General features: G+C 42.4%; 1 protein-coding gene across 1 annotated transcript in view; it reads left to right on the plus strand.

Annotated features, from left to right (window-relative positions):
• Window positions 1-377: 377 nt before the first annotated feature.
• Window positions 378-23,446, plus strand: part of UNC5D (unc-5 netrin receptor D) — a gene marked incomplete at its 5' end in the record, with an annotated part of 57,908 nt that continues 34,839 nt past the window's right edge. The window contains 3 exons of the mRNA XM_034070456.1: window positions 378-603; window positions 6,601-6,744; window positions 9,583-9,686. Of these exons, the coding sequence (XP_033926347.1) occupies window positions 378-603; window positions 6,601-6,744; window positions 9,583-9,686 (474 nt within the window). The remainder of the gene's footprint in view (window positions 604-6,600; window positions 6,745-9,582; window positions 9,687-23,446) is intronic.

The raw sequence follows: 23,446 nt of genomic DNA on the forward strand, positions 1-23,446 counted from the left end.
GATTCAGTAGTTAAGGCACTGGGCTGTCAATCAGGAGAATAAGGTTTAGCTTCTACTTCTTCCACAGACTCTCTGTATGATGTTAGGTGACTCATTTAAGCTTTCTGTGCCTCAGTGCCCCAGCTCTAAAGTTGTCAATAGTGATGATGCAGTTTTCTGATGCTTTTCTGTCAATTTTCTTGACAGTTCTTATACTCAAATGGTTTGATATTTGTGTTTGTCATTGCTTCAAGGCACGATTCTGGCAGCTCTTGAGTTCCACAGGTGCTTTTCCAGTAAAATTAGTTTTAAATCAAATCCAAAATGGTTTTTAATCAATGAAATGAGGGGATACAAAGGGTGCAACAACATAAAAATGTGTATTTTCCTTTCCTTCCCTTTCAGGCAATGATAACAGTGAAGCCCTTCCAGAGTCTATCCCATCTGCTCCTGGAACACTGCCTCATTTTATGGAAGAACCAGATGATGCCTACATTATAAAAAGCAACCCCATTGTCTTACGCTGTAAAGCTATGCCAGCTATGCAGATTTTCTTCAAGTGCAATGGTGAATGGGTCCATCAAAATGAGCACGTGTCTGAGGAAAGCATGGATGAGACTACAGGTAAGGGCAGTGTGTCCTTCGGGAGATGTATCTGGATGCAGCATCTATTCACAGTGTGCAAAGTAGGGCAAAGAACGGGAGATCCCATCCAGAGATACCGAGTCCTGTGCTGTAGCAGATAGCTGTGGGTTTGTGCTGAGCTAAACGGAGGGGAACCAGCTCTAATTCAAAGGACGAATGCTGAGGCTGTGCTGCTCTGAGCACAGGGAGGATGCCCTGGTGGGAGGGTACAGTCTGTTAGCATTAGCTTGTTGTTGGGCTGCTGCAACAACAGCTTTTGGTTAGCTTGGTGTTGTGTGTACCACATAGACACAGCTCTGCGGAGTAGGAGAGGCAGTTTCCCAAAAGGCAAAAGGGAAACCAGTGGATGGGAGAAGGTAAAAAAAGGACAGAGCTGACAGGCAGAGAAGGGGAATACAAATCCTGGCAGAAGAGGCATAACATGAATAGGGAAAACAGAGGGAATTAAAATGACTGTAGATGTAGGAGGCATTACACAGAGATGTAACAAACTGGACACATACCACCAGGTCTGTCAGTGAGCTGTCTGGAAGGAACCAGCAGTTCTGGTGGGCATAGCAGTCCTCTGTATTTCAGTGGTGTAATTTGTAGTGGAAACAAGAAACAGGGACACATATGCCTTTATGCAGTTCCTGTCAGGATGAACCCTGAAAAACTGCCAGTGTGGTGGCTGAATTGTGCCTTCACACCCAGGCAGGGATGGGTGTTTGGTAGGTAAGTAGGAAAATCCACTGTGTAACAGTGAGCATCTAAAAGAGAAAGAGGAGGGAGAAGGTTGAAAATGATCAACAGATTCTATCGTGCTCCCAGCACACCCTATATCTTTTCTCATTTAGAAGCATCTTGATAAGTATTGCAAACCAATTTAATGCTGCACCCTCTAGTCATTTCACAATTCTGCTTTGTTACTGCTTTTCTCCTCTTTCTAAATTCCCAGATTGCTAAGCAACTCCCATGTCTTGGAAATAGCAGTGTATGCATAACATCCTCTCTCTCAACACAAGCAATTCCTTTCTAGGGGAAAAAAGTGCCATTTAAAACAAAGTTACATTTCCTAAAGCACAGTTTGGCATCCTTTTTAAGTGATGCATTCTGAAGGAGTATTGTACTAGAGGCTTTTGGTAAATGCTAACCTGGATGAGTTTTAATTTTTACAATTACCTTTATGAAATTAATTTAATAGGCACAACCTTTACTTCTAAAGGCATTGCTGAGTCAGTGTGCAAGAAATGTTCTCCCTAAAAGTTGTCCTTCCATGTGGTTAATGAAAATCTTGTGTCTGTCTTGTGAATGTTGCAGTTGTGTTTCGGAAGCCCTGGATTAATAACAAGAAAAAGATAAAGTAGCATTAGGTGGGGTTTTTAGGTAACATTGATGTTTGAGACCTGGAGGCATGGGCTGTGCAGATGGGATTTGGCATATAAGTGTTGCGGGTTTGAATTTTGCCCAGGAACAGAGCTAACCCTAAAAGTGTTGTTCTCTAAACACGAGTGTGGGACAGACAGTGCAGTGATGAGCATCCCACAAACCACCATAATGGTCCTTAGGACATCAGAACTGAAGTAAAGGCCTGTTGACAGTGTAAAGTTGAAGGACAGGCATGGATAGTCTCTCACCATGATCCAGAAGGTATTTTGGAACTCTTCCTTTGCCTTCAGTAAACAGCAGACTACTGGGTTTTATTTAGAATGAATGTGCGTATTGGCAGCGCCCTCATTTCTGGAGTCAAATCTGGGGCATAAACATGTCTGTTACCAAGTGTGCACTGTGTTCTGTGTGCTGCGAGAGCTCCATCTGTGGAAAACTGCACTGGAAGCTGTGCCAAGAATGGTGCCTGTGGTTAAAGGGGATGATTCTGGTGTGCTCGCTAAGAGAGGGTACAGTACAGGCAAACGGGGCTGTCCTTTTACATCCTTCCACTATTTGTTATGTGATTAAAATTCTGAGATGATGTATAGAAAAGTGGTGAAAAATAGCAACAAGAAACCCAAACAAGAGGAAATTTAACGCAGAATGCAAGAAATGTGTCTTAGCATCTCTATAAATTCCTGCCAGCAAGCTCTTAGCCAGGCATATGCAAGACGAAGTTGGCAGTGGCGCTTGCGGGCACACTGTCCTGATGGATTTTACCTACCGTGCTGTATTGTGAACATGGAAAAGGACAGGAGGGACAGCTGTTGGTAGACAATGGGCATATTTTGTCGTTGTGATGAACATGGAATCCAATTCCGCACGATTCTGTCTTTATGGGATAGAAACAAAAATCTTTGAGTACCGCAGGAGTCAGTGTTCGTTTGTAGAGGAGGAGCAGCAGGAGAGAAAGGATTTCTGTTGCTTTGGAACTGCTGTAGCAATGGGCTGTGATGTGCACTGGCTGCTTGAGCGTGGAAGCCTTGGCTTGAGGAGTTTCCACTGAAGTCTCTACTCTTGTGGAGTTGCTGCTGTTTGTGCAGGCGCACACTGCCATTGCAGTGGGTATGGGTTCCCATCACTGCACTACCACCCACAGTCGCTCCATTAGAGACCAAGTTATTTTATCCTCTCCTGCCTTATTTCCTGAGTTGTAGAAAAGGCAGTAATCTGTAGCCTGCCTTTTCTGCTTGTTCCATAAGCATGGCAGAACAGGAGCTTTGCTCCACATCCTCTACCCCATAAAACCTGAGCTAGTAGATGCTACTGTGATAAAAACAAAATCATTACAATTAGATTAATTCCCTTCTGCTTTATTTTCCTTGCCTGAAGGTTGCAGCATGCACCTCTGAATTAGTTTATAAATACTTCAACTTTGGCTTTCACCAGAAGATCAGGCCTACTAAGAGTAACTAGAGTTTTCTTGTCTGATAAATAAAAGGATTGCAGCAATAACTGCTGTCAGTGTTGTTCTCATTTAAACAAATAACGCTGACAAATGCTGAAGTTCTGTGCAGCTCTGTTATGTTTAGTACATGGAGAGCAATTATTCATCTGCTGCCAGCATTAGTCTATCTGCAGCTAAACCATCCAACAGTGCAGAAAGCTGATTAGCATATCAGTACCATAATTTTGTATTCTGGAAGGCTGTGCTGTGTAACAAAAGATGATGGTTATAATTTGCACAATAATTTAAAGGGTTGCTCTTGCAGTGCTTATTAGAGTTACACAAGTCCCAGGTAAAACGTTGCTCGTGTTTATTACGTGCCTGGGTTTCTTTGCATGGCTTTTTCTGTGTCATTTCCTAGGAACCATTTTTCTGGCATTCCTTGAGCTGCAGAGGGTCACTCAGTGTATTTGTTGGTGAAATACAGTGCTGGTAAATGCAGACTATGCACTGCTCCTCCCAAGAGGTTTGCTTTGTGTGGTTGTTTCTGAAACAATGAAAATAGGGGTACTTTCTCCATAAATAAAACATAACTTCCCCCAGAGACAAGGTGTTCACCAGAGGTGCCTCCCAACCTCAGCAATACTCTGATTCTGCCATTTTGGCTGCATTTATTTTGTCTATTGGCAAACTGGGAGATCTTTAAAAGGACCCAAATTCCTCCCTGGCCCATTCTTGAAATGCTGAGCCATCACCTTCTCAGTCTCACGTGCTGGTTGTTTGCCTGATTCAAACTCCATTTAATGTTGCTTCAGAAAAGAGAGGCTGATATATAGATTAATTAAATCAAGCATCAGTGAAAGGAATAGCTGGGCTGGAGAATGTTCTACCTTAATAAATCTGCAGCTGTAAATGCCTCTGTTCACTGACACCTGCTTGGAATTTTACACTACCAATGAGCCCAGAAATGGCTTCTTGTTTGGTATCAGTGCAGACTGTTGTTGTCAGCATGGCTGCCTCAGTAAGCTGTACAATGTGCAGCTCCTGTTCCTTTGTTTCTGTTTGCTGCTTCCAGAAATTCCTGAGTAGCTGAGAAATGGTGAGAGTTCAGAACACACGTCCAGGGGGTGACTGATGGCTGGTGATGGGGAGGATTCTCTCCCTATGAAGATACTACTTAGTGGTCAAGGTGGGAAGGAGCTGATCATGGGATGGAAGGACAGCTGGAGATGCTGAAGAGGTGCAGCAAAGGGTTGTACCTTCCCAGCAGCATGCAGAGCAGTGCTGTTTGCAGGCAGCACAGGCACCATGCACAGGAGTGCCTGTTAGTTGAGTGCTGAGTGATTCCTGACTAGGGAACAGGCCACCTCAGAAAGGACTTAATCATTTTACACCCTTCTTGAAGAAGTCTTTAAGTAGATGGGTGACAAGCTTGTTGGCTTTGGAGCTTTGATGCTTTGTGGCTTTGATTGAGATCATTCTGGGACCGTGCAGCTTGATTTGCCAAGGGTAAGTAACAGGAAAGTGTGTGTCTGTCATGCAGCGTGGAGGGATGCTGAATCTTCAGGCAGTCAAAACCTGCTGTGTCATGTCGCCAGGACTCAGATGCTCACAAATGGAACTTAACCATAGCTGCTCTTATCTTTAACCTACAAAGATGACTCTGCAAATGGTTTATTGCTGAGAATCCAGGGATTCCTCACTGCCAGAGCAGCTTGGATGTCTAAATTGGGATGGTGCATTTTCATCATGCAGTCTGTCAGCAGGAGAGGAGTTAGATGCAGAGCTCTGAGTTCCACGGGCTGTGTTTGTTTCAGAAGGGTTTGTTTTCACCGTGTCTGAAAGTGAAGAGATGTTTTGTAAACAGTTCTGTTGGAAACTGCATCATCCTATTTGAAAGAACACAATGCAAATAAAAGCAACCTGGAAACCTCTGTTTGCTTATTACAGAGTGAGTAAATATTTGAGTGACTAAACTGATTATTGAGACAGCTTAGGACTGTGTTGCAGGTTTGGACGTGTCTTTAAGTACCGTGGTGAAATGGGAAGCCAAACAGGCTAAATGGAAAGAAGGAAACCCCCCTTTGCCTATTGCTGGAAGAGTAGCAAAGCTTTTGTGTTGCTTTCTAGTATCTAAAGCCTGTCTGACCTTCCCCATCCCTCTTCATGAGCATCCCCAGTGGCCTCAACTCTCCTGTGCACCAAAGGAACACGGTGACTTCCCAGTGCCTTCCAGGAGGGAAGCACCCAACTGAGATGAAGCGGAAGCCAACTTTTATGGAGTTCAGGTTTAGGGAGCTTCTTGCTGCTACATAAACTCCACAGGTGTGAAATGTTTCAACATTGAGTTTTCATTCACTTTCAGTGAAGGGGAAAGTATCCCAAGATACTTCCCTGGGACAACACAGGAGGAGAAAGATGAAACTAGAAGGCATGAATGTTTTCTAGTCTCAAATCAACATTTTCCTGACTAGCACTTTCAGCTTATTTCTAATGCCTTTCAACCCGTATTTGGGTTATACTTCCTCTCCCCAAGGTTATCCTGCAGATATGCAGCTATGGCAAACATCCCAAGTGGAGGAACGTCTCCATTTGTGAGCTGTGAAGTGCATTCACCTCCCTTTATTTTCTCCTCCTTTCAGGGTGCAATGGCTTGAGCTTAGCTTTCTGTGTGCTGCAGTGACACAGCTTTTCTCCCCTGCATGAGGAAATGGCTGCTGGATGGAGCTGTGGTAGTAGTGGCTGGAACAGGCTGGAATTCAGTGGGATGTTAGATTAGTTCCTGTCATACATGCATAGTTCTGACTCAATGGGGGTCTGCCAGGGTACTTCAGAAAGGTTTACAAGGGCACATGGATGTTAGTTTGGAAGATAATTCAGTTTTATATGATAGTATCTAAGTCCAGATACACATTCTGGGTGAAAAAAGCCTGAGACAAGGTTTCTGAGGGAGGGGTTGCAAAGACCACAGTGGGTGGGTAGTTCTTGTAACTCAATGCATTATGGCCTACTCAGCTTTTAGAATTCAATTAGTGGCAGTATGTTATTGTTAAAGTAATTAAAGCTTTGCCTTGATTAAAAATGGAGTTGTGTAATTAAAAGAAAAGGTTTGGCTAACCTTAGCTTTATGCCCAAGCAAGAGGCTGTTAGCAACTAATTGCCTCTATCTTTCCCTTTAGGATTGAAGGTTCGGGAGGTGTTCATCAATGTGACGAGACAGCAGGTGGAAGATTTTCATGGCCCCGAAGATTACTGGTGTCAGTGTGTTGCATGGAGCCACCTGGGGACCTCAAAGAGCAGGAAGGCATCTGTCCGCATAGCCTGTGAGTAGAGGAAATGTTCTGCTATTCCAGGTTTTGTAAGGCATGGACACAACACTGTTCTTCTAGGGTTCCATGTAAATGGATACAGTAAAGTGCTGCTGGTTTGCCAGCCCTCCCTTGTGAGATGCTGTAGGACTAACACAGAAGGCATCATGGGGCTTTTCAGGCCTCTCTTTTATTTTAATGTGGATTGATCAGACTGCGTTTACACTCAGCAAATCTGTTTCAGAGATTATGGGCACAGTGTCACAGCAATGCTGCGTGATAAAAAAGGTTAAAGCCAACAGAACATCCCCTGGGAAGTGCCCTTTTACTCAGACTTGATCACAGAGGTCAAAGAAAGATGAAAAAAGACATAACAGTGTCTGTATTCTACACTTCCTTTAAAACAAGAAAGGGCAAGAATACATTAGCATCTTCTGCAGTGTTGTATTTTGTATCTGGATTTCAGTTTCAAAGCACATCATTGGTTGGTAGATGCGAGCCTGAAACCATCCTTCTACAGCAGTGCTGCAAGCAGAGAATTGAGTTTACTTTCCCCTGGTCTGCTGTGAACTCTTGTCCTTTAATCAGCAGTTCAGGCCTTTAAAGTACCAGTCCCAGGGAATGATGGCAATAACCTGCAAAGGGCTGGGAGAGATGCTGTGTGCAAGATGAGGGGGAAGAGGAACAGGATGGGGAGGTTCAAGCAAGAAACTCTGAATGGTAACTTGATCAGATTCGTGATAAATCTTTCTAAAATGATGCTTTTTTAACAGGATACCTTAAAATAAGCATTTGAGATAAGAAGTAGGACAATGTAACAACTCCTTGGTTTTTACAGATCCCAGGTCTTTTTGTTGGCTGCTTTAGTTTGAATGTGTAAATATATGTAACTTCAGCTTCTTATTTTACTGCAGTAACTGTCATAACACTGAACGAGGTTTATAGGGCCCCTGTATTGCTAAGCTGCAAAGGACTATTAATCTGAATTAAATTTTTATTGACTTTTCTCTGCACTGTGATTTCCCAAACCCATCACATGGTGATATGAGTGGAAATCAGAATGGGCAGAAGTGGGTGGAACTGCATGTTGGGACTTTTAAACCCATCACCATGGTACCAGTTCTTCTATAAACCCCATCCCCAGCAGCCTCCCATAACTGCAGACACCCCATGACCCTTGGCAGGCATCCCAGGATGCTGCCTGGTTGTGCTTGTACCTTTGTCTGAGAGCTGTGCTCCTGCACTGGCCTTTTTTGTGCCACTTGCCCTTGAAGTCATGGTTTTGAAATGGAAAGAGCAGCACTTCTGGAGTGTGGAGCTGATGGGACCTGTTAGGACTCCAGACAGGGAATATGAATAGCTACCAACTGGTATCCATCATCAACCCCCATGATATTCCAGGGTTCACTCTTTCCCAGACCTGTATGATCCTGTCTGCAGTGAACAACCCAGCTATGTGATTTGGGGAATAAGTTTCTCCCTTGAGAAATAACCTGTGAAGGACTAGAGACAGGAATGTGTAGGTGCAGGCTGTGGTAGTGTACAGAACCATAGCACTGACAGCACGTGTCATTGCAGTGTGTAGTGTGGTGGGGTCAACTTCTTTCTTTCTTTCCTTTTTTCTCACTAAAGCCTAGAAATTCTGTATTGTGAGTCAAGACCCAAGCATTAAAGCACTTTATATTTCTCTGAAAAAGCAGGTAAGTATTTCTTTATGATAGCGTGGAATGCAGAGAAAATGAGGAGATGGATCCTACTCCATTTTTCATGCTAATAAAGGCATTTGTAGGCTCAACTGCATCCTAGCTGTTAATGAATGACTTTTTAAAGAGTACTGGAAGAGATAGTGGTTATCTGTGGGGGAAGGAAATCAACATTAAGAAAGAATCATAAAGAGGATTATAGATGAACTGCGTGCATCTTCCTCTAGTGACCGGCTTGCTAAAATAAGTTTTAATGTATTTTGGAGAATATATTAAAGTGTAACTGACTCAGAGCCTCTGCATTTAAGGGGGTGTATTTCATGAAGTGTAAGCAATGGAGAAAATTAAATCAGTAAATCCACCCTGTGGAATCTGAGACACTGTTTGAAGAAAAAGAGTATGTCTACTGGAAGCATCCTAACCCTCAAAGCACCTGTACTAAGTCACATCCCTTCTGTTTTGTTTTCCTCTCACACCAAGTTAACTCCACATATTCATGGGCATGGCTGGGTTAGGCTGGTGTCATTGGGGGCGGGTTTGCTTCGTTCTGGTTTGCCCTCGAAGTGCTGTGACCACATCAGTGTGACTCTGAGACAGTACACCCTGTTTCTTATCCTGAATTACTGGCTGGGCCGTGGTGTCTGAAATGAAGCAATCCTGTAATCAGCCAGTTTGGAACGGGTGGAATTGCTCTGTCCTTCCCTTCCTTTCCCACAGCTTGCAGTATGTAGGCGAGCTAAACAAATCATCTGGTTGAGGACAGTTGATGAAATACCCTGGCACTCATCTCAAGTAGAGTGCACTAGGGAAATTCTTATCTTGAATTCATTGGGTTGGTTCTAACAGCGCCCCAGCAATGGCATGTTGTGGTTCTTGCATTTCATTCCCCTGTTTTGGAAAGGCAATGGTTCGGGAGACAGTGCCTAACTGTGACCATGGAGTTTGTGGGTTCTCAAACAGACTGTCTCTGCAGTCACACTGAAGGTGGAGAAATGGAAACACAGTCAAAGGTGATGGGATCTCTTTGCTTTGCATCTAGGGAAGAATGAGTAGCCCTCAGTTACCCATTGCGTTATAGGAACATGGCAAAGCAGTTTTCCTTGGGGAAGGAATGGCTTTTGTGTAATGATTCATTGCATTGAACCTGCAGATTTACGGAAGAACTTCGAGCAAGATCCCCAAGGGAAGGAGGTTCCCATCGAAGGGATGATCGTCCTCCACTGCCGCCCACCCGAGGGAGTCCCTGCAGCTGAGGTGAGCCTTGGTGCTGCGGGGGAGAAGGGAGGAGAAAGGCAGAACCTTGTGGCTTTCAAGGTCTGCTGTTGGTTACCGTGTTCTCTCACAGACTGCTTTAAATAGCAATGGTTTTTATTATATAAGATTTAAAAAGGAATGGCTTTTAATCAGAATTCAGGAATGCTGCTGGAAAAAAGAAGCCCTGGGTTTGGTAGTTTTCAAGTGTGAGGTACAGACTGAAAACACATTGTTACTTATTTTATCAAAGTTTACTTTTGTTACTGAAAAATAAAACATCAAAAAAATCTCACCCACCCTAAAAATATTATGATAAATTGTTGCTGGAGACAGAAAATCTGCCACAAATAATAATTGGAGCTTTCTTTTTTTCTTAGCTTTGAACATGCTTTTTGTCGAGAGAATTGCACCTTAGCAGGAAAGTAATGGGGATGCCTTAAAATGATAATAGCCCAACTATTCTTGGAGGAAGATGTTTTAAGTGGCTTGTGCTTAAAAATCTGCTAGGGAGGCATGAAAAGAAAAAAGACGATGTTGAAGTGAGCACAGCATCACCTTGTTCTTACCTGTCAAAGAGCTGACTGGTGGTGGGACCTGAGCCAGTGCTGCCCTGGCAGCACCCAAGGCAGTGTTTAAATCTCTTGGGTCCCTGGGTGAGCTGCGGTGAGCACAGTGAGGCTGCAGCCGCAGGGTCAGAGCTGTGAGCAGCCCCAGTAACACTGTGCTGTGCTGCTGATCACACACTGCAGCATGCTCACTGGCTTCTTTTGATGAGGATGAGAAATAGGATCACTCAGAAGTGGGTTTTGCCCTTTATCTCCACTGTTGCTGTGGTGTGTTGCAACTGAAGCAACAAAAGAAGCAAGAAAAATAAACTCCAAAGAACAGGCATCCTTTTAGTTAAGGAGAAGCATGTTGATTAGATGAAAACAAAACAGAGGAGAAATGCAGCAAGCTGATGTACAAAAGATAGTGAAAATCAGGTAGAAGTGGCAAAGGTCAAAAGGCAAATGGGTTAGAAATAAGAACGGTGAATAGATGAATTTGTATACAGGCATCTGATGAGCTTTACTCTGTCATTCCAATGTCTGATACCACATTCTCCTCAGCTGTGTCTTATTTTTACTCATTTTAATGGTGTTAGAAAAACAGATACTGCATTGCAGAGAATTGTCAAAATCATTGGAATATATATTGTAAACACATCTATTCTATAGACAAAGCAAACTCCAAAGGTGTAAGTGCCAAAACATCCTTTGTGTGGCATTCATTGCCCATGCTCTGCAGAAGGGTTGGAAACCGCTGCCTGCAGAGATTCCCCCAAAGCCACCAGTGGGCAAACCTCAGTGACCTCTTCCTCTCAGACAGCGTGAGCTAAACCAGGTTGTGTGAGTGCACATCCCTCCAGAGTGCCAGTGGATCCTGTCTCACATAAATGTGCTCTCTCTGGGGTAAAGATTTCCATTTTGTTTATTCCTTTAACCCTGGTTCCTCTTCTTCCACAAAACTATAGTAAAATAACTATTTCTTCATAAAATACCCCAAATCAAGTGCAGAGTTGTAGGAGAAAGGCTGAAAACAAGCAGTTACAAAGTGAAATGAAGCATCCATTTGACTGCAGAATCTTAGCTGTGGAAATAACCTGACCTGTGGTCCCGGTGCTGTGCATCAGCCTGGTTTCCCTGGAGGAATTCTGCCTTGTCCAGTGCCTTCAAATCCTGATCATCTGCCTCTTTGTTCCCTTCTTCTTTCACCCACCACTTTCTTCTCTCTTCAGTTGCCTAATACACTCTCAAAACTTCGTAGGCTCAAGTACTCCTTGTAGCTCTCTTTACACTCTGTTCACTGAAGGGGTGTCCTTTAAAGTGATGAGGATCCTAGTACCTCCTTCAGGAGATGGTAGGACGTTTTCCTGCTCTAACTGCTCTCATAGGCCTGTATGTCAGTTTGATTTTGTTACTGATTCCAAAACCACAGCATTTAAAGGTGAGTTTTCAATTTAAAAACTATAGAGAATCAATGTGTTTTCTTTAAGATCAAAAGCAAGCAATGATGATAGGTACAGTTCTACCCAGCACATATGTTTTGCTGAACTGGAGCGCACACATTTGACTGTTTTCCAATTTCTGTACAGTTTAATAGCCAAAAATGTCATTTTTATTGGAATTCAGCCACTTTAGGGGAAAAAAAAGGTGATTCTCAGTCATTACTGAATTTTACTGAGAATTTTAGAATGATTTGAACTACACTGCTTTACACTCAACAATTAAACAGGTTGTGTGTCTTGTATGAAAGTTAGGTATTATATCCAGTGAAAAGCAGACATTTTAATTGCTTTCTACAGTTAGAAGACTGTAGCATTCCCAATAAACCCAGATTTACTGATGTTGATTGTAAAATTGTTATTGCTGCTAATACAGCCTCTAAATCTTAACAGGTCATACTTGCTTTGGACAATAAAATTTCACATAAAGGCTCAGAATCAAGGCTAATTCTGTGCTCAGGTAAACAGTCTACTGGAAATAATGCAGTGTCTTTAGAAACTGGGTACCAGATTCATGAAGTAATAGCTCTGCTCTGCGGCAATAAGCTTAAGGTTGTAAACTCTTGCAAGTGTTTTCAAGGTAAAGTCAACCTGCCCTGTTAAATGTGGATGAGAAATAACTGAGCTGGCCAGCAAGTCTTGCTCAGTAATTGTTATGTGGGTACTGAGAAGAGTAGAAGGCTTCAAAACCCAGTGCTGGCAACAGATCTGGGGTTCTGATCCAGGAATTTATTTCATTAGAGTTTGGATGAAGCCCGAGATGAAAACATAAAGCTGGAAATAACTGCAGACAAAGAAATTTGTCTCCTGTTTTATTAGATGCAAAATAGATGCTAATTGTGGCATTGTTGGGGTTTGTTTAATCCATACTCTGCATGGACCTGGAAATGCAAATGAAAACCAAAATGGATAGGTGACTCCAGCCCCTTTCATGTTACCATGCCAATATCTGCCTGAATCCCAGGGGAAGATTCAGATTATTCCATCAAGTGCAGAAGTTTGGGAACAGGAACGCATTTCCTCTGCTCCCCATAGCCACTAGTTAAGCTAGTGATTTATTTCTGACAAAGGCCATGAATGACTGATACAAAGCTCTGATCTTGCCATTGCAGCTCAATAAGAGGCAGACACTTTAGAATTGGAATGAAACTTAAATTGAGCTCAGTTATTTATGTGAGTCTGCCCCATTATCAGGAATATAAATCTTCATCTCTCGAATTGTTTTTCTGCAGCTTAAAGGTGCTGAAGATTTCTTAAATCTAAGGATAGAAGCATTAAATGTTCTTGATCTGCCCCATAGTTTAATGTGAAAAATCCTGCCATTAGTCCTAGAAGAAGTGAAAAGCAGGGATATTTGTTACTGAGAGCTGATCCCATAGTTCCCTTGGAATTACAGGAGAGATTGTCTGTCTTTCCCCCTGTTCCTTTTCACACTTCCAGTCTTTCCTCACGTGTTTTCACCTCGGTGATTCCAGCCACTGCTGGATTCCTGGTTTAAAGCTGGGTGAGTGGATCTGGGCAGTTCTTGGTAGGCAGAGGTGCTTGTTGCTGAATAAATCACCAATTCCCAGGCATATTTATGCCATTATGTGCCATAAGTGGCAACCCCTTACTGTGCTTTTGTGCAGGAAAAGTGTTTAACCAAGTAGCAGCATCAGGGGTCCACATCTGGGAACTCCTGAGCTGTCCTCAGTCAGCACTGAGGCCTCTGGGTACCCGTCCTTTGCTTTTGTAATTCATTTTTGGGGTGGAATAACACAGATCACACAGCAACCGAGAGCAAACCTCACAGAGAGGCTCTCTAGAGAGAATTCCTCCTGATCAAGTTTAGTTTTGTTGGGAGCAGTTTCTGTTCCCACCATCTGTTCCCAGGATGAGTAAGGCTTCCGTATCTCATCACCAGACTGTTTGATATACTCATTAATTTCTGCACACAATATGTATATAAAGAAGTTAGGAGAACATAGATTAAAGGTTTGGAGCTGTAGTTTAAATGCATCTGAACTGTATATGGCTCAATACTTGGCTTGTATTAATTTACTGATAGTGATAGCTCATGTGACATGGTCAGTGCTCTGTGTGCTTATACTGTTCAGCTTTAGTAAATAGTCTTTAAACTGAATAACACATTAGTGAAAGCAAACGATCAAGGAGGATAACAAATAAAGAACAGCAGTATTCTAACTCAGCTTTAATGTTATACAAGCATGATTCAGGAGCACCAAATCCTGCTGAGGCAAGCACTGATTTTAATGCTGCTGTGAAATGCACTGTACTGTCTTGATTCATTTAGCAGCAAATTTCAGTTGCTTGTGTCAGCTGGGTCCTAAGTAAAAGGCATGGAAAGGAGCATCTCTCTCAATCTGCATTCTCTCTTCTAAGAATTTGATTACACTCTTTATGGCGCCAGTGTCCATTTTGTGTGCATGAAATAGTATTGAATGTGCCTGATTTTACCAATAATAAAACCTCATGTGGCAACAGCGGTAGAAAATTGAGTGGCTGAGGTTTACCCTGTTGGTTTTACCCTTTCAAATAGTTCTGACAGCCTTAGCAAGTCATGAAGCCATTCTGAATTGTGTACGGGCAGGATAGGCACCTATCCCTGAACGTGGTAATAGCACAAACCATCTCCTGAGCTCCTAGGACCTGCTGCCTTTCAGGTTATGGGCAGGTCCAGGCCTGCTGTCTTCAGTCACTCTATAGCACACGCTGTGTTTCAGCTTCTGCAGCCTTTGTTAGCAGGTTTCCTGTCTCCAGTTTCCCCTCTATGAAGAAGGGAACATGAGAAAATCCCACACATCTCTGCTTTGGGAGGTTGCTGAGGGTATGGGACATTCAGGGTGCATTTGTCACAGCAGCAGGAGAGCAAGAAAACCCAAATGCTGACACTAAGCAGACTGGAAAGGGCTTTTAAATCCTCTTCTTATGCATTCAACATGGCAAGCAAAACAGAGCTGGTGAGCAGCTGTGCTTGCAGACATCAGCACCCAACCCAAATAAATGCCGTTTTTATGAGTTAAACATCAAAATAAAAAAGAAAATCCAGCATTTAAATAGAGCATCTGATAATCCCCTACTGTGGCAAATGTTGATTTAAATATAACAGAGTCTCTGCTGGCACAGGTTTGATGGGACCAGAGCCATTTCTTTCTCTCTGGTGCAGAGTTGGCCTAGGGAAGAGACAGTTCTGGCTTCGAGTCCCACAACAGATTCTCCCCATAGATAAGTTCATTAATTGTGTGTTAACAGAGGCCTCGTTCAGCTTGGAGTGTTTGCAAGGGAGGCAGTTGTGGTGTAGTGTAGGAGTCAGCCAAGCTCTGCTGAATCCTTGTCTGCTGGTTGTTGTTGTCGTCAGGCTGCCAGGTGGGTAAAGTGGGCTTGGATCTCTGGGTATGATGCTTGTATTGCTGAGACAGATATCAGAGGAAGTATTCCTGCTTCTTTTCTGCATGGTGAAAATGAGAAGAAAGGGAGGGCTGAGTTCTCCTCTCAGAAAATGTATAGCTGAGTATTAGGTTTGCCAGAGCAACATCTTCAGCCTCACTACTGTCGATCATCTGCATCTCTTCACAAGTCCAGCCTTGCTCACTGTGTACAGCTTGCTTGAGGAACAGTGTGAAGAAATTTGTGAAGGGGGGAATGGCTTTTATTATAAAGCCATTTTTAAAGCAGTGTATTTGACAGTGACATAATACATGATGCATTTCGTCAAGCTGCATGATCTGCCAGCCTGAACAGCAGTAGCCTTCCTTCACATGCAAGCATCTGTTACTAGAAGGAAACCTTTACTGCAGCTTAGTGAATTCAGGGTCTGGTACAGAGCAGCCGAGGTACTACATGCCCATTAAGGCATTGTGGCACATTGGGCTAGTGCATGGCTACACACCAGGCTCCCTGAGCAGCAGGTAGCCCATTAGCTCATCTCCAAAACCACATCAGATGCATCTGCAGATGCCTGCCCTGGTGAGCAGCCAGCTCCACACGAGTCAGCTGCTACTCAAAGTGCATTGTGTTACTGAGGTGAATGCTTCTCATATTTGGCATGTATTAGGTTTTTCCCAGTGCACGGTGCTATCTGTGTGTTTTGTGCTTTTCTGTTTGTGGTGTGTAAGTTTAGTTTATTACTTTGTGTTATTCCTAAGAAGACACGGAAGTTTTCAGGGTGCGCTCCTTCATCTCACACCAAGCAAGTATTGCACTGGTTTTAGATGCTTTTTAGAGCATAACCTTAACCTATAGCCTTGCGTAAAACATACTCTGCATTCAGCCAGGCTCTTAAGTCCTGTGTCTGGCTTATGAATGGCTACAGTTCAGCCTTGAAAATGTAGCATGAAGCCTGGCTCTGGAGCAAGTGAGGCAGATCTTAGCCTGTTTTAAAGAGCAGAAAGTGTTGCCTATAGTGCCTAGCAGAGTCCAGTGGTTTCTGTTCACTTCCCCACCCCTGCCTCTCAAGTTCCCTGGCATTTCCTCTTCATTCATCCCAATCTGGAAGGTTTATCAAGAGGCATTTGTGCCTTGAGACCAGTAGTAATATGCTGAGGTCAGAGCTTCAGTGTGTGGCTCAGTCAATAAGTGCTATAGATTGATTTTGCTTTCTGTTCATGGAATTCCAGTGGTTTTGAGGTGGTGCTTCATTTCATACAGTACAATTTATAAGACCTTTTGTTTTTTCTCCTGGTCATCATCTCAAGGGAATTTCTTGACATTCTTTTCTTGCTTCTCAGCTGTCCTTTTAGTCTTTAAGTAGTTTCTCTCTAGTCTGCATTCTCTGGTTTATGGAAACTTCTGTTTTGGGAGTAATGGTGGAAGACACAAGAAACAGATCCTCCTTTTTGGCATCTTTCACAAGCTTGCTGCTCTTTGTGTGTATGCTGAATGTCAGCGTTTTCAGTCTCCCCTCCATTCTGGTGTAATACTTTCTTCTGCATCCTTCAGCATTTCAATAATTCTTCTCTAAAGCACATAGTCTTTGAGGTCCTTCTTTTGTTCAGCATAAAGCTGGCTTCCCTGGTGCTCCTGTGCATGTGAAACAGCATTTGCATGGTCCAAATTGCCTGGCTTTTGCTCTCGATGCCATGTAGAGTCTGCTTATAGGCATTTTAGATGCTACAGAATCATGTAAGACTCTGTAACCCTTTCCATGTAGGTTCACAAAGGTGTCTAAAGGAGCTAAACACACCTGGGGCCCCGAGCCAGGCAGGCTCTGTCACCAGCCACTTCTTACAAATCTCAGCTTTGAATCGATACACAAAGTGCAAAGCAGGGGGGATGCAAGCTGAGAGTTCTAAGTGGGTATTAAGCCCTCATCCTTGAGAAATACATGTTGTACTGCTATTTCCTATGTATTACAGCCCTGCCATTAACATGATATAGTGCCATTCATACCTATTACCTTGACTATATAAAGCAACTTTGGTAAGATTTCACATCCATAATGCTGGCAGGTTGGTAACCCTAATCATGCCTTAGTGTTTTCCTGTACTCTTGCCAAAGGGTATTTTTCTTTCTCCTAAGAACATACTGAGCACTGCAGTCACTGCCTCTCAGTGACACAATCATTTACTCTCAGAGTGAAGCAGTGAAGAATGCAGACAACTTGATTCTGTCATTTCATGCAGCTCTATACCAGCTTAGGTGAAGCACTTGGAATCGATGCGACTGATAGATCCTGGTGGCTTATGAGAGACTCAGCAAACAGAATAAATGAGAGCATCCTTTGTAGTTCACTGGTGGTAATTCCTTCTTACTGTCTGGTCCTGGGTAGTCGTGATGTTGTGCTCTGTGACTGTTGTCAGACAGGTCTTGAACTGTAACCTGGAAAATACTCAGTCAATATTCATTTAATTAAGTTTAGGATAATCTGTCCTGCATGTTCTATCTTATTAGGGCCTCAGACAGTAAAATATTCATTGTTTTTGGTACAGGAGCAAATAAATTGCTTGCTTTTGTACCTACTAATCTTTTTAGACAGGTGGAGTGGTATAGTGGAGGCATATTACTCTGACTTCTCCATCAGTGACAAAAGGGTTTTAAATGTCTCAAGCTGTCATATGTTGCCCCCATTTAAATTAGTGGACTTGATAATCAGGTTTTAAATGATTCTTTAATTGAACAGTAAGCTTCTGTATTCTGTTCTGAAATTCACCATCAGGAAGAGCTTCTATCATCCTCTGGAGACCTGTGTTTAATGGGAACTTAGTATGGCTTAATTTTGGAGAAGGGTGATAATGCTGTAGAATGGATTAGCTCAGGGGGAGCAATTCCCAACCAGAAACGCTTGATGAGTAACAAGAGTTGAAGGCAGTTGTGATGCACGAGGTGCAAATCTGAGCAGAACTTGACCTTAAAATTCATCCTAAATCTCTTTTATTATAAATAAATGCTCTCTGAGACTAAATCTCTAGATGAGGCTGCTCATAGTCGAGCATTAGGAGCAACCTGCAGCTCTTCCCACTGCTCCTGCCTGCTTTGGTTTATGGGTGGGTTTGTTTGGTACTAAAAGGGCAGCTGTTGTGCTAAACTGTTCCTGATGAGTGTAAACTTGTGTGGAGTGCTCTGCAGAGGTTTGTGCAATACTCTCCAATATCTTCATCATTTAATACGTGCATATAGTCAAGTTCTAAATGTGCTGTATCCAATGCTACTCTTTCAAATGTTCAACACAGATTTTGGCATTTTAATGGACTGTTGTGGATGTTGCAGGGAATATCTGCATGAGTTCTGATGGTTTATTTACCGCTATAGCTTTTAATGGAAATGTAAAGTCATTTTTCTTCTGGGCAGTACATATTCCATTGCAAACACATCAACCAAATATGAAACCCACATAAAATTCAAAAGCTGCAAGTATTCCAAAAGTAGTGAGAGTCATTGCTGCCTGTTTTACACAGGCTTGTGTATTTATGGGACTTGTACACATACAGTAAATGTAATATGGCAGGATAATGGTATTGTAGTAAAATACTATGACAAAAAAGGCTGGTGAATTATAGACTTCAATGAGTCTTGTTTCTAGTTATGGAAAACAGAGTATGATTGCTAAATGCAAACAGCATGCATTTTATACGGTTAGTTATAGATCTTGGGTCTTGTGCCTGGAATATCAATATTTGCTTTACTTTTAGGGTATGTTAGTTACAAATACAATAAATGTGTTTCATTTTTCACTGAAGACATCTCACTTTCAAGACTGACGTCTCGGGTATGTGCAATCTGTTCAATTATTATTTATCTGCATAGAAGCCCTTCCTATAAACCGGTTTTACTTTGAACCGCTGCAGCCAGCATTCACATATTTCACATCATAAAGTTATGGGAAGCTGTAAGAAATCTGACAGTTAACTTTAATGTGATAAAATTAGGTGATGTTCCATGTGGAAGAGTGAAATCAGCTGCTTTTGCTCTGTGAAGGAGCTATGCAGTTTCTTAACTCTCACTGTTAGTGCTGGAAAGCAGGGTTTGGCATTTCAGAACCCCTCGCTCTTTCTCCATAGTTGGTTGGAGGTCTTTGAGGGCTGGAATCTTGTCTAACACTCGGATCTTCAGCCTGCTACTGATGCATTGCTCCAAACTCTTAATAAGATATTCCATATCTTGCATATTGTCATATTACATATATTAATATGCTCTTAATGAGCATATTGGTCATACAACAAATCCAAGTATTCTGGTAGTTGCTAATGTCTCTGACCAGACACATTCAACTTGACATAGCCCAGGCCATGTTGTGATGGTTTCCAGGTCAGACACAAAGGTATTACAATGACTAATAAGGTCTTCTGAGGTACTACAGAAGACTGCTGTTTTACAGTAGGGCAGATGTAACCCTCAGGTCATTCATGTGGCAGCCGGCTGACAGATGTAAGGTCTTAAAATCCTGTCTGAATTGGTACGTATGTAGTATTGCTCTTTCTGAATTATACCTTTAAAACACTGAGATTTCAGGGGTAAAAAGAGTCCTTTATTCTAGAAAAGCAACATTTTAATGACAGTTTATATATATGTATGTATATATCCCACATAATCTTTTGAGGATGTTCAGAGTTGCACAAATACCTAACATAGGAGTGTTCTCTGTGTTGAATTGTACAGAAGATCAGTTTTGGCATAAGGTAGTAAAGAGTTATGAAGTACAGATATCGCTTTGGAAGTCACTGCACACATGAGTGGGAGAAGCATTTCCAGAGTCAAGCCACACTGTGTGCTTGAACAGAGATTTTTCATAGGCTTAATTGTCTAAGTCTGTCCTTGGGGAGTGGAGGTTCTGGTAACTGCAGCACCACTTGCAGGCTGACAACTGATTATTCATGGAGCTGGGGAAATAGTTGTTTCTTGTAGGTATTTACATCATTACTGCTTTTTCCAGGTCTAGCAAAGAGAGAGAAATGGGCAGTTATTGTGGACAATACAAGATGTATTGGTATGGACTGATGGGATTAGGACTGTTATAGTCTAATAACATGTAGAGCTTATATATAAAACACCTGCTCAATTAAAGCTTTTTTGTTTAAGCCTGGGACTGCTCCATGGACAGCACAAATCCAGAATCAAGACTGAGTTTATTTTATTTTATATGCTGTTTCATCTTTGTTCACATCTGGTATTCACTCCTTGCCCTTCATCACTGTCTTCTTTGAGAGAAATGTCTGTTCCAGTGTTACCTTTCTGTCTTTTCTCCTACAGTATTTCATCTTCAATGCTCTGGTTGTTTTTTTACTCAGCCTAGATCATGGATTAGGAATTACAACAGGAGTTGTGATACACACACTACAGAGCCTGCAGTAATACTCTGTAGAGGTTCAAACAAAGGACAGGTTTCAAAGGCAGAAAAGGCTTGTGATTATCAGTGCTTGTAAAAACCATTTTAATGCTATTGCTCAATATGCTGAAATAAAAAGGCTTAGATTTCACAGTTATTGTGTGTAAGTGGGGAATAAAAAGGACATTGCTCTGCAGAGAACTGGTAGTCCCTTAAATACATGATGGACATTTTGCTGTGTTAGCTGTATGCATCTCAGGGCAGCACCACCAGTTACAGAAATTGGGGTATCTGGTTGTACAAGGTAGGTTAATGCTTTGGGGTTTTTTCTGTTTATTCATTACAATCACATTTGGGTTTAATTCTGTTGCTAAGCTGCCTAACACTGCACTCAATGTATTTTGGATGTTCTTTTTTGGTCACTGGCAACTCCAAAATGCTGTGGAGAGCCCATGTTGTTCATGCACTTCTTTCTTCCTAACGTTTGTCCTTGTTTCCACCACAAACAGCTAAAGAGCAAACAAACATCCCTCTGAAAACACACTTGAATAAGCAGAGGGGGTCAACCAGGTGTGCTGCAGGAGGTACTGAGCCTCTGCACACCATAATTCGCTTAAAGATGTTGAGTGTCTCATTGTTTTAAAGTGTAATGTTCACAAAGTGAGGTGGGCATTTAAAACAATGCCTTTTGAGTACTTGAGTCAAGAGGAGTTTCTAAGAGGCTTTTTGTAGGGATGCCCTGAGCGTTTTCCATTGTTCAGTGTTGCTGCCCATTGTTGAAGCTCCTCAGATCTGTCAATCTCCTCAGCCTCATCCACAAAATGCATCTCATTATATGAGAGCAATTTCAGGGAGTCATAGATCGGGTAAGGTCTGCACAAAACCCATTCTAGAATACAGCTGCCACCTAAATTGAGTGTTCACTCCCATGCCTCAGCTGTAGTCTGCTTGACTGGAGTGGTTGTTCATCACTGGGATGTCTGCTGGCCAGAAGAAATACCCAGTGTACCAGTAGCAACCCTGCTCCTGATACATCTTCATTACTTAGTGGGAAGAGAATTAACTTCCAGGTGAGCATGTTTTATGGTTTCTCTTGGAAATCAAGCTCAGAGGTATGTAGCATGGTTTGAACTCAGGTACTTCACCATGAATATGCAGAACTCCAGGCAGAGAGCTGTTCTTTTAGCCAGAAGCCCCCACAGCCTCTGCATTCCCATTTGGACCAGCACCGAAGAGAGGAGGAACACTTACCCTGTTTGCATTCCTGACATGCAGTGTGGGATCATACCCCTCTCTGTTATTCTGCCACTGCACTGAGTGAATGTTAAATCTGTCACTTCCTTTTTTTTACCTGATCCTTTTCATACCTGTACCAGTTATCTGGAACAGGGACATTTGTCAGCTCTCATCCCCCTCGTGCCTCTCCAGGTGCCTCTTTGTCTGATTCTGTACATTTTGCAGCTATTGGAAGCATCTCAGTCCCTGCACATATACCTTAAATGTGGAAACACCCCTTGGCTGTTGTCTCCAGGTGAGTGCTGGGCTCCATGCAGGCAGCAGAACTGTGAACTCTGCTCTCCTCCTGCAGGAAAGATGCTTGTTTTCCATCTGAGATTTGCCTTGTTGGAATGAAGTCAGTACCCCCAGGAGGCACTGAGGTCACGGAATAGAAATGCTGCAGCAAACCACGTCTGAATTAGATTGCTGAAATGAGGAGAAGCAAAACAGATAACTTTGGAGTTCTTCTGAATAGATAATTCCTTTTTATGAAGATGTGCCTTGGAGCTTTTCTTTTTTGATGTACAGTTTTGCAGTGCCATGTATTTTTCTAGTACTATTTTCAGAAGTGTTCTTAACGTTGAAGGCTTGAACATGAAAGGAGAAGTTACAAAACCTTATCATTATGTTTATAATTATAAATAATGAAAGTAGTTGTGTGAAGGAGCCTTACAAGGATGTGGAAGCTTTGCTGCTAAGAGCAAACAGGTAGTTGGAGGTTCTCAGTGCTGGCCTCTTGTTCTGACCACTTACCTGTGGCTTAGTGTTTCTGTTGCCGATTCCTGAGGGCTGGATCTGCAGCATGTTTCAGTCTTCTCCTCATGCTCTTTATTTGTACTCTTAGTTTTAAATTACCATAAGCTTTCTGGGATGAGTTTCTTGTCTCTAAGAATTACCTGTAATCGTGATCTTGCCTATCAGAAGCCATGGGTAGCAAAGCACTGTAAACATTCCCAGGAATCTTACCTAAAAATGTTGCTTTTCAGTGTCAACTGCAATTAGAACTACTTTCCAAACACCCATGCATTGCAAAACAAATGCAACCACCCCATGAGCACCATCCCTGGGGCCTTTAACTGTTTGTGTCTCTCTAATCACCCTAATTCACAATAATGAGAAACATGTAGTGTGTGATGTGTACTGTTAAACAAGTTCTGTGCATTACTAAATATACTTAGATTTGAGTTGTATGGGAAAAAAGAAAAGCTCTGGATGAGTCTCATCTGCTCACTGAGGCTGCTGAGCTATAGTCAAGGGATTAGGAGTTGAGTTTCTGCTTGATCATTGATTTCTGCTTACTCTACAATCATTGAAGTCCTTTGTGTGCACTCCCCCACTGGAAAACTGCCGTGGAAGCCATGTAATGACCTTTGGGTTTATTAATGCTGATTCATTCATAATCTTTGCACCAAGGTAAAAACCAGCATTCCAATTAATGTGAGTTACTTATTCCTCCAGAAATAGCAGGGGGGATCTGATGATACCTTTAACAATCAGACAATGTACCATTAGCAATGGCACATTTAGCAATGTGTCTTTATAACTGTTCTAAAATAGCATGTCTGAGTCAACTCCTTGCCCACCTTTAGTGTTACAAATTGAGATGTACATATAGGCTATAACCTTTCCCATTATAGTTATTCAGAAGCATATTTGAATTGCATTTTGACTCACCCC

The sequence above is a fragment of the Melopsittacus undulatus genome, chromosome 18 (assembly GCF_012275295.1).
Source record: "Melopsittacus undulatus isolate bMelUnd1 chromosome 18, bMelUnd1.mat.Z, whole genome shotgun sequence".
NCBI lineage: Eukaryota > Metazoa > Chordata > Aves > Psittaciformes > Psittaculidae > Melopsittacus > Melopsittacus undulatus.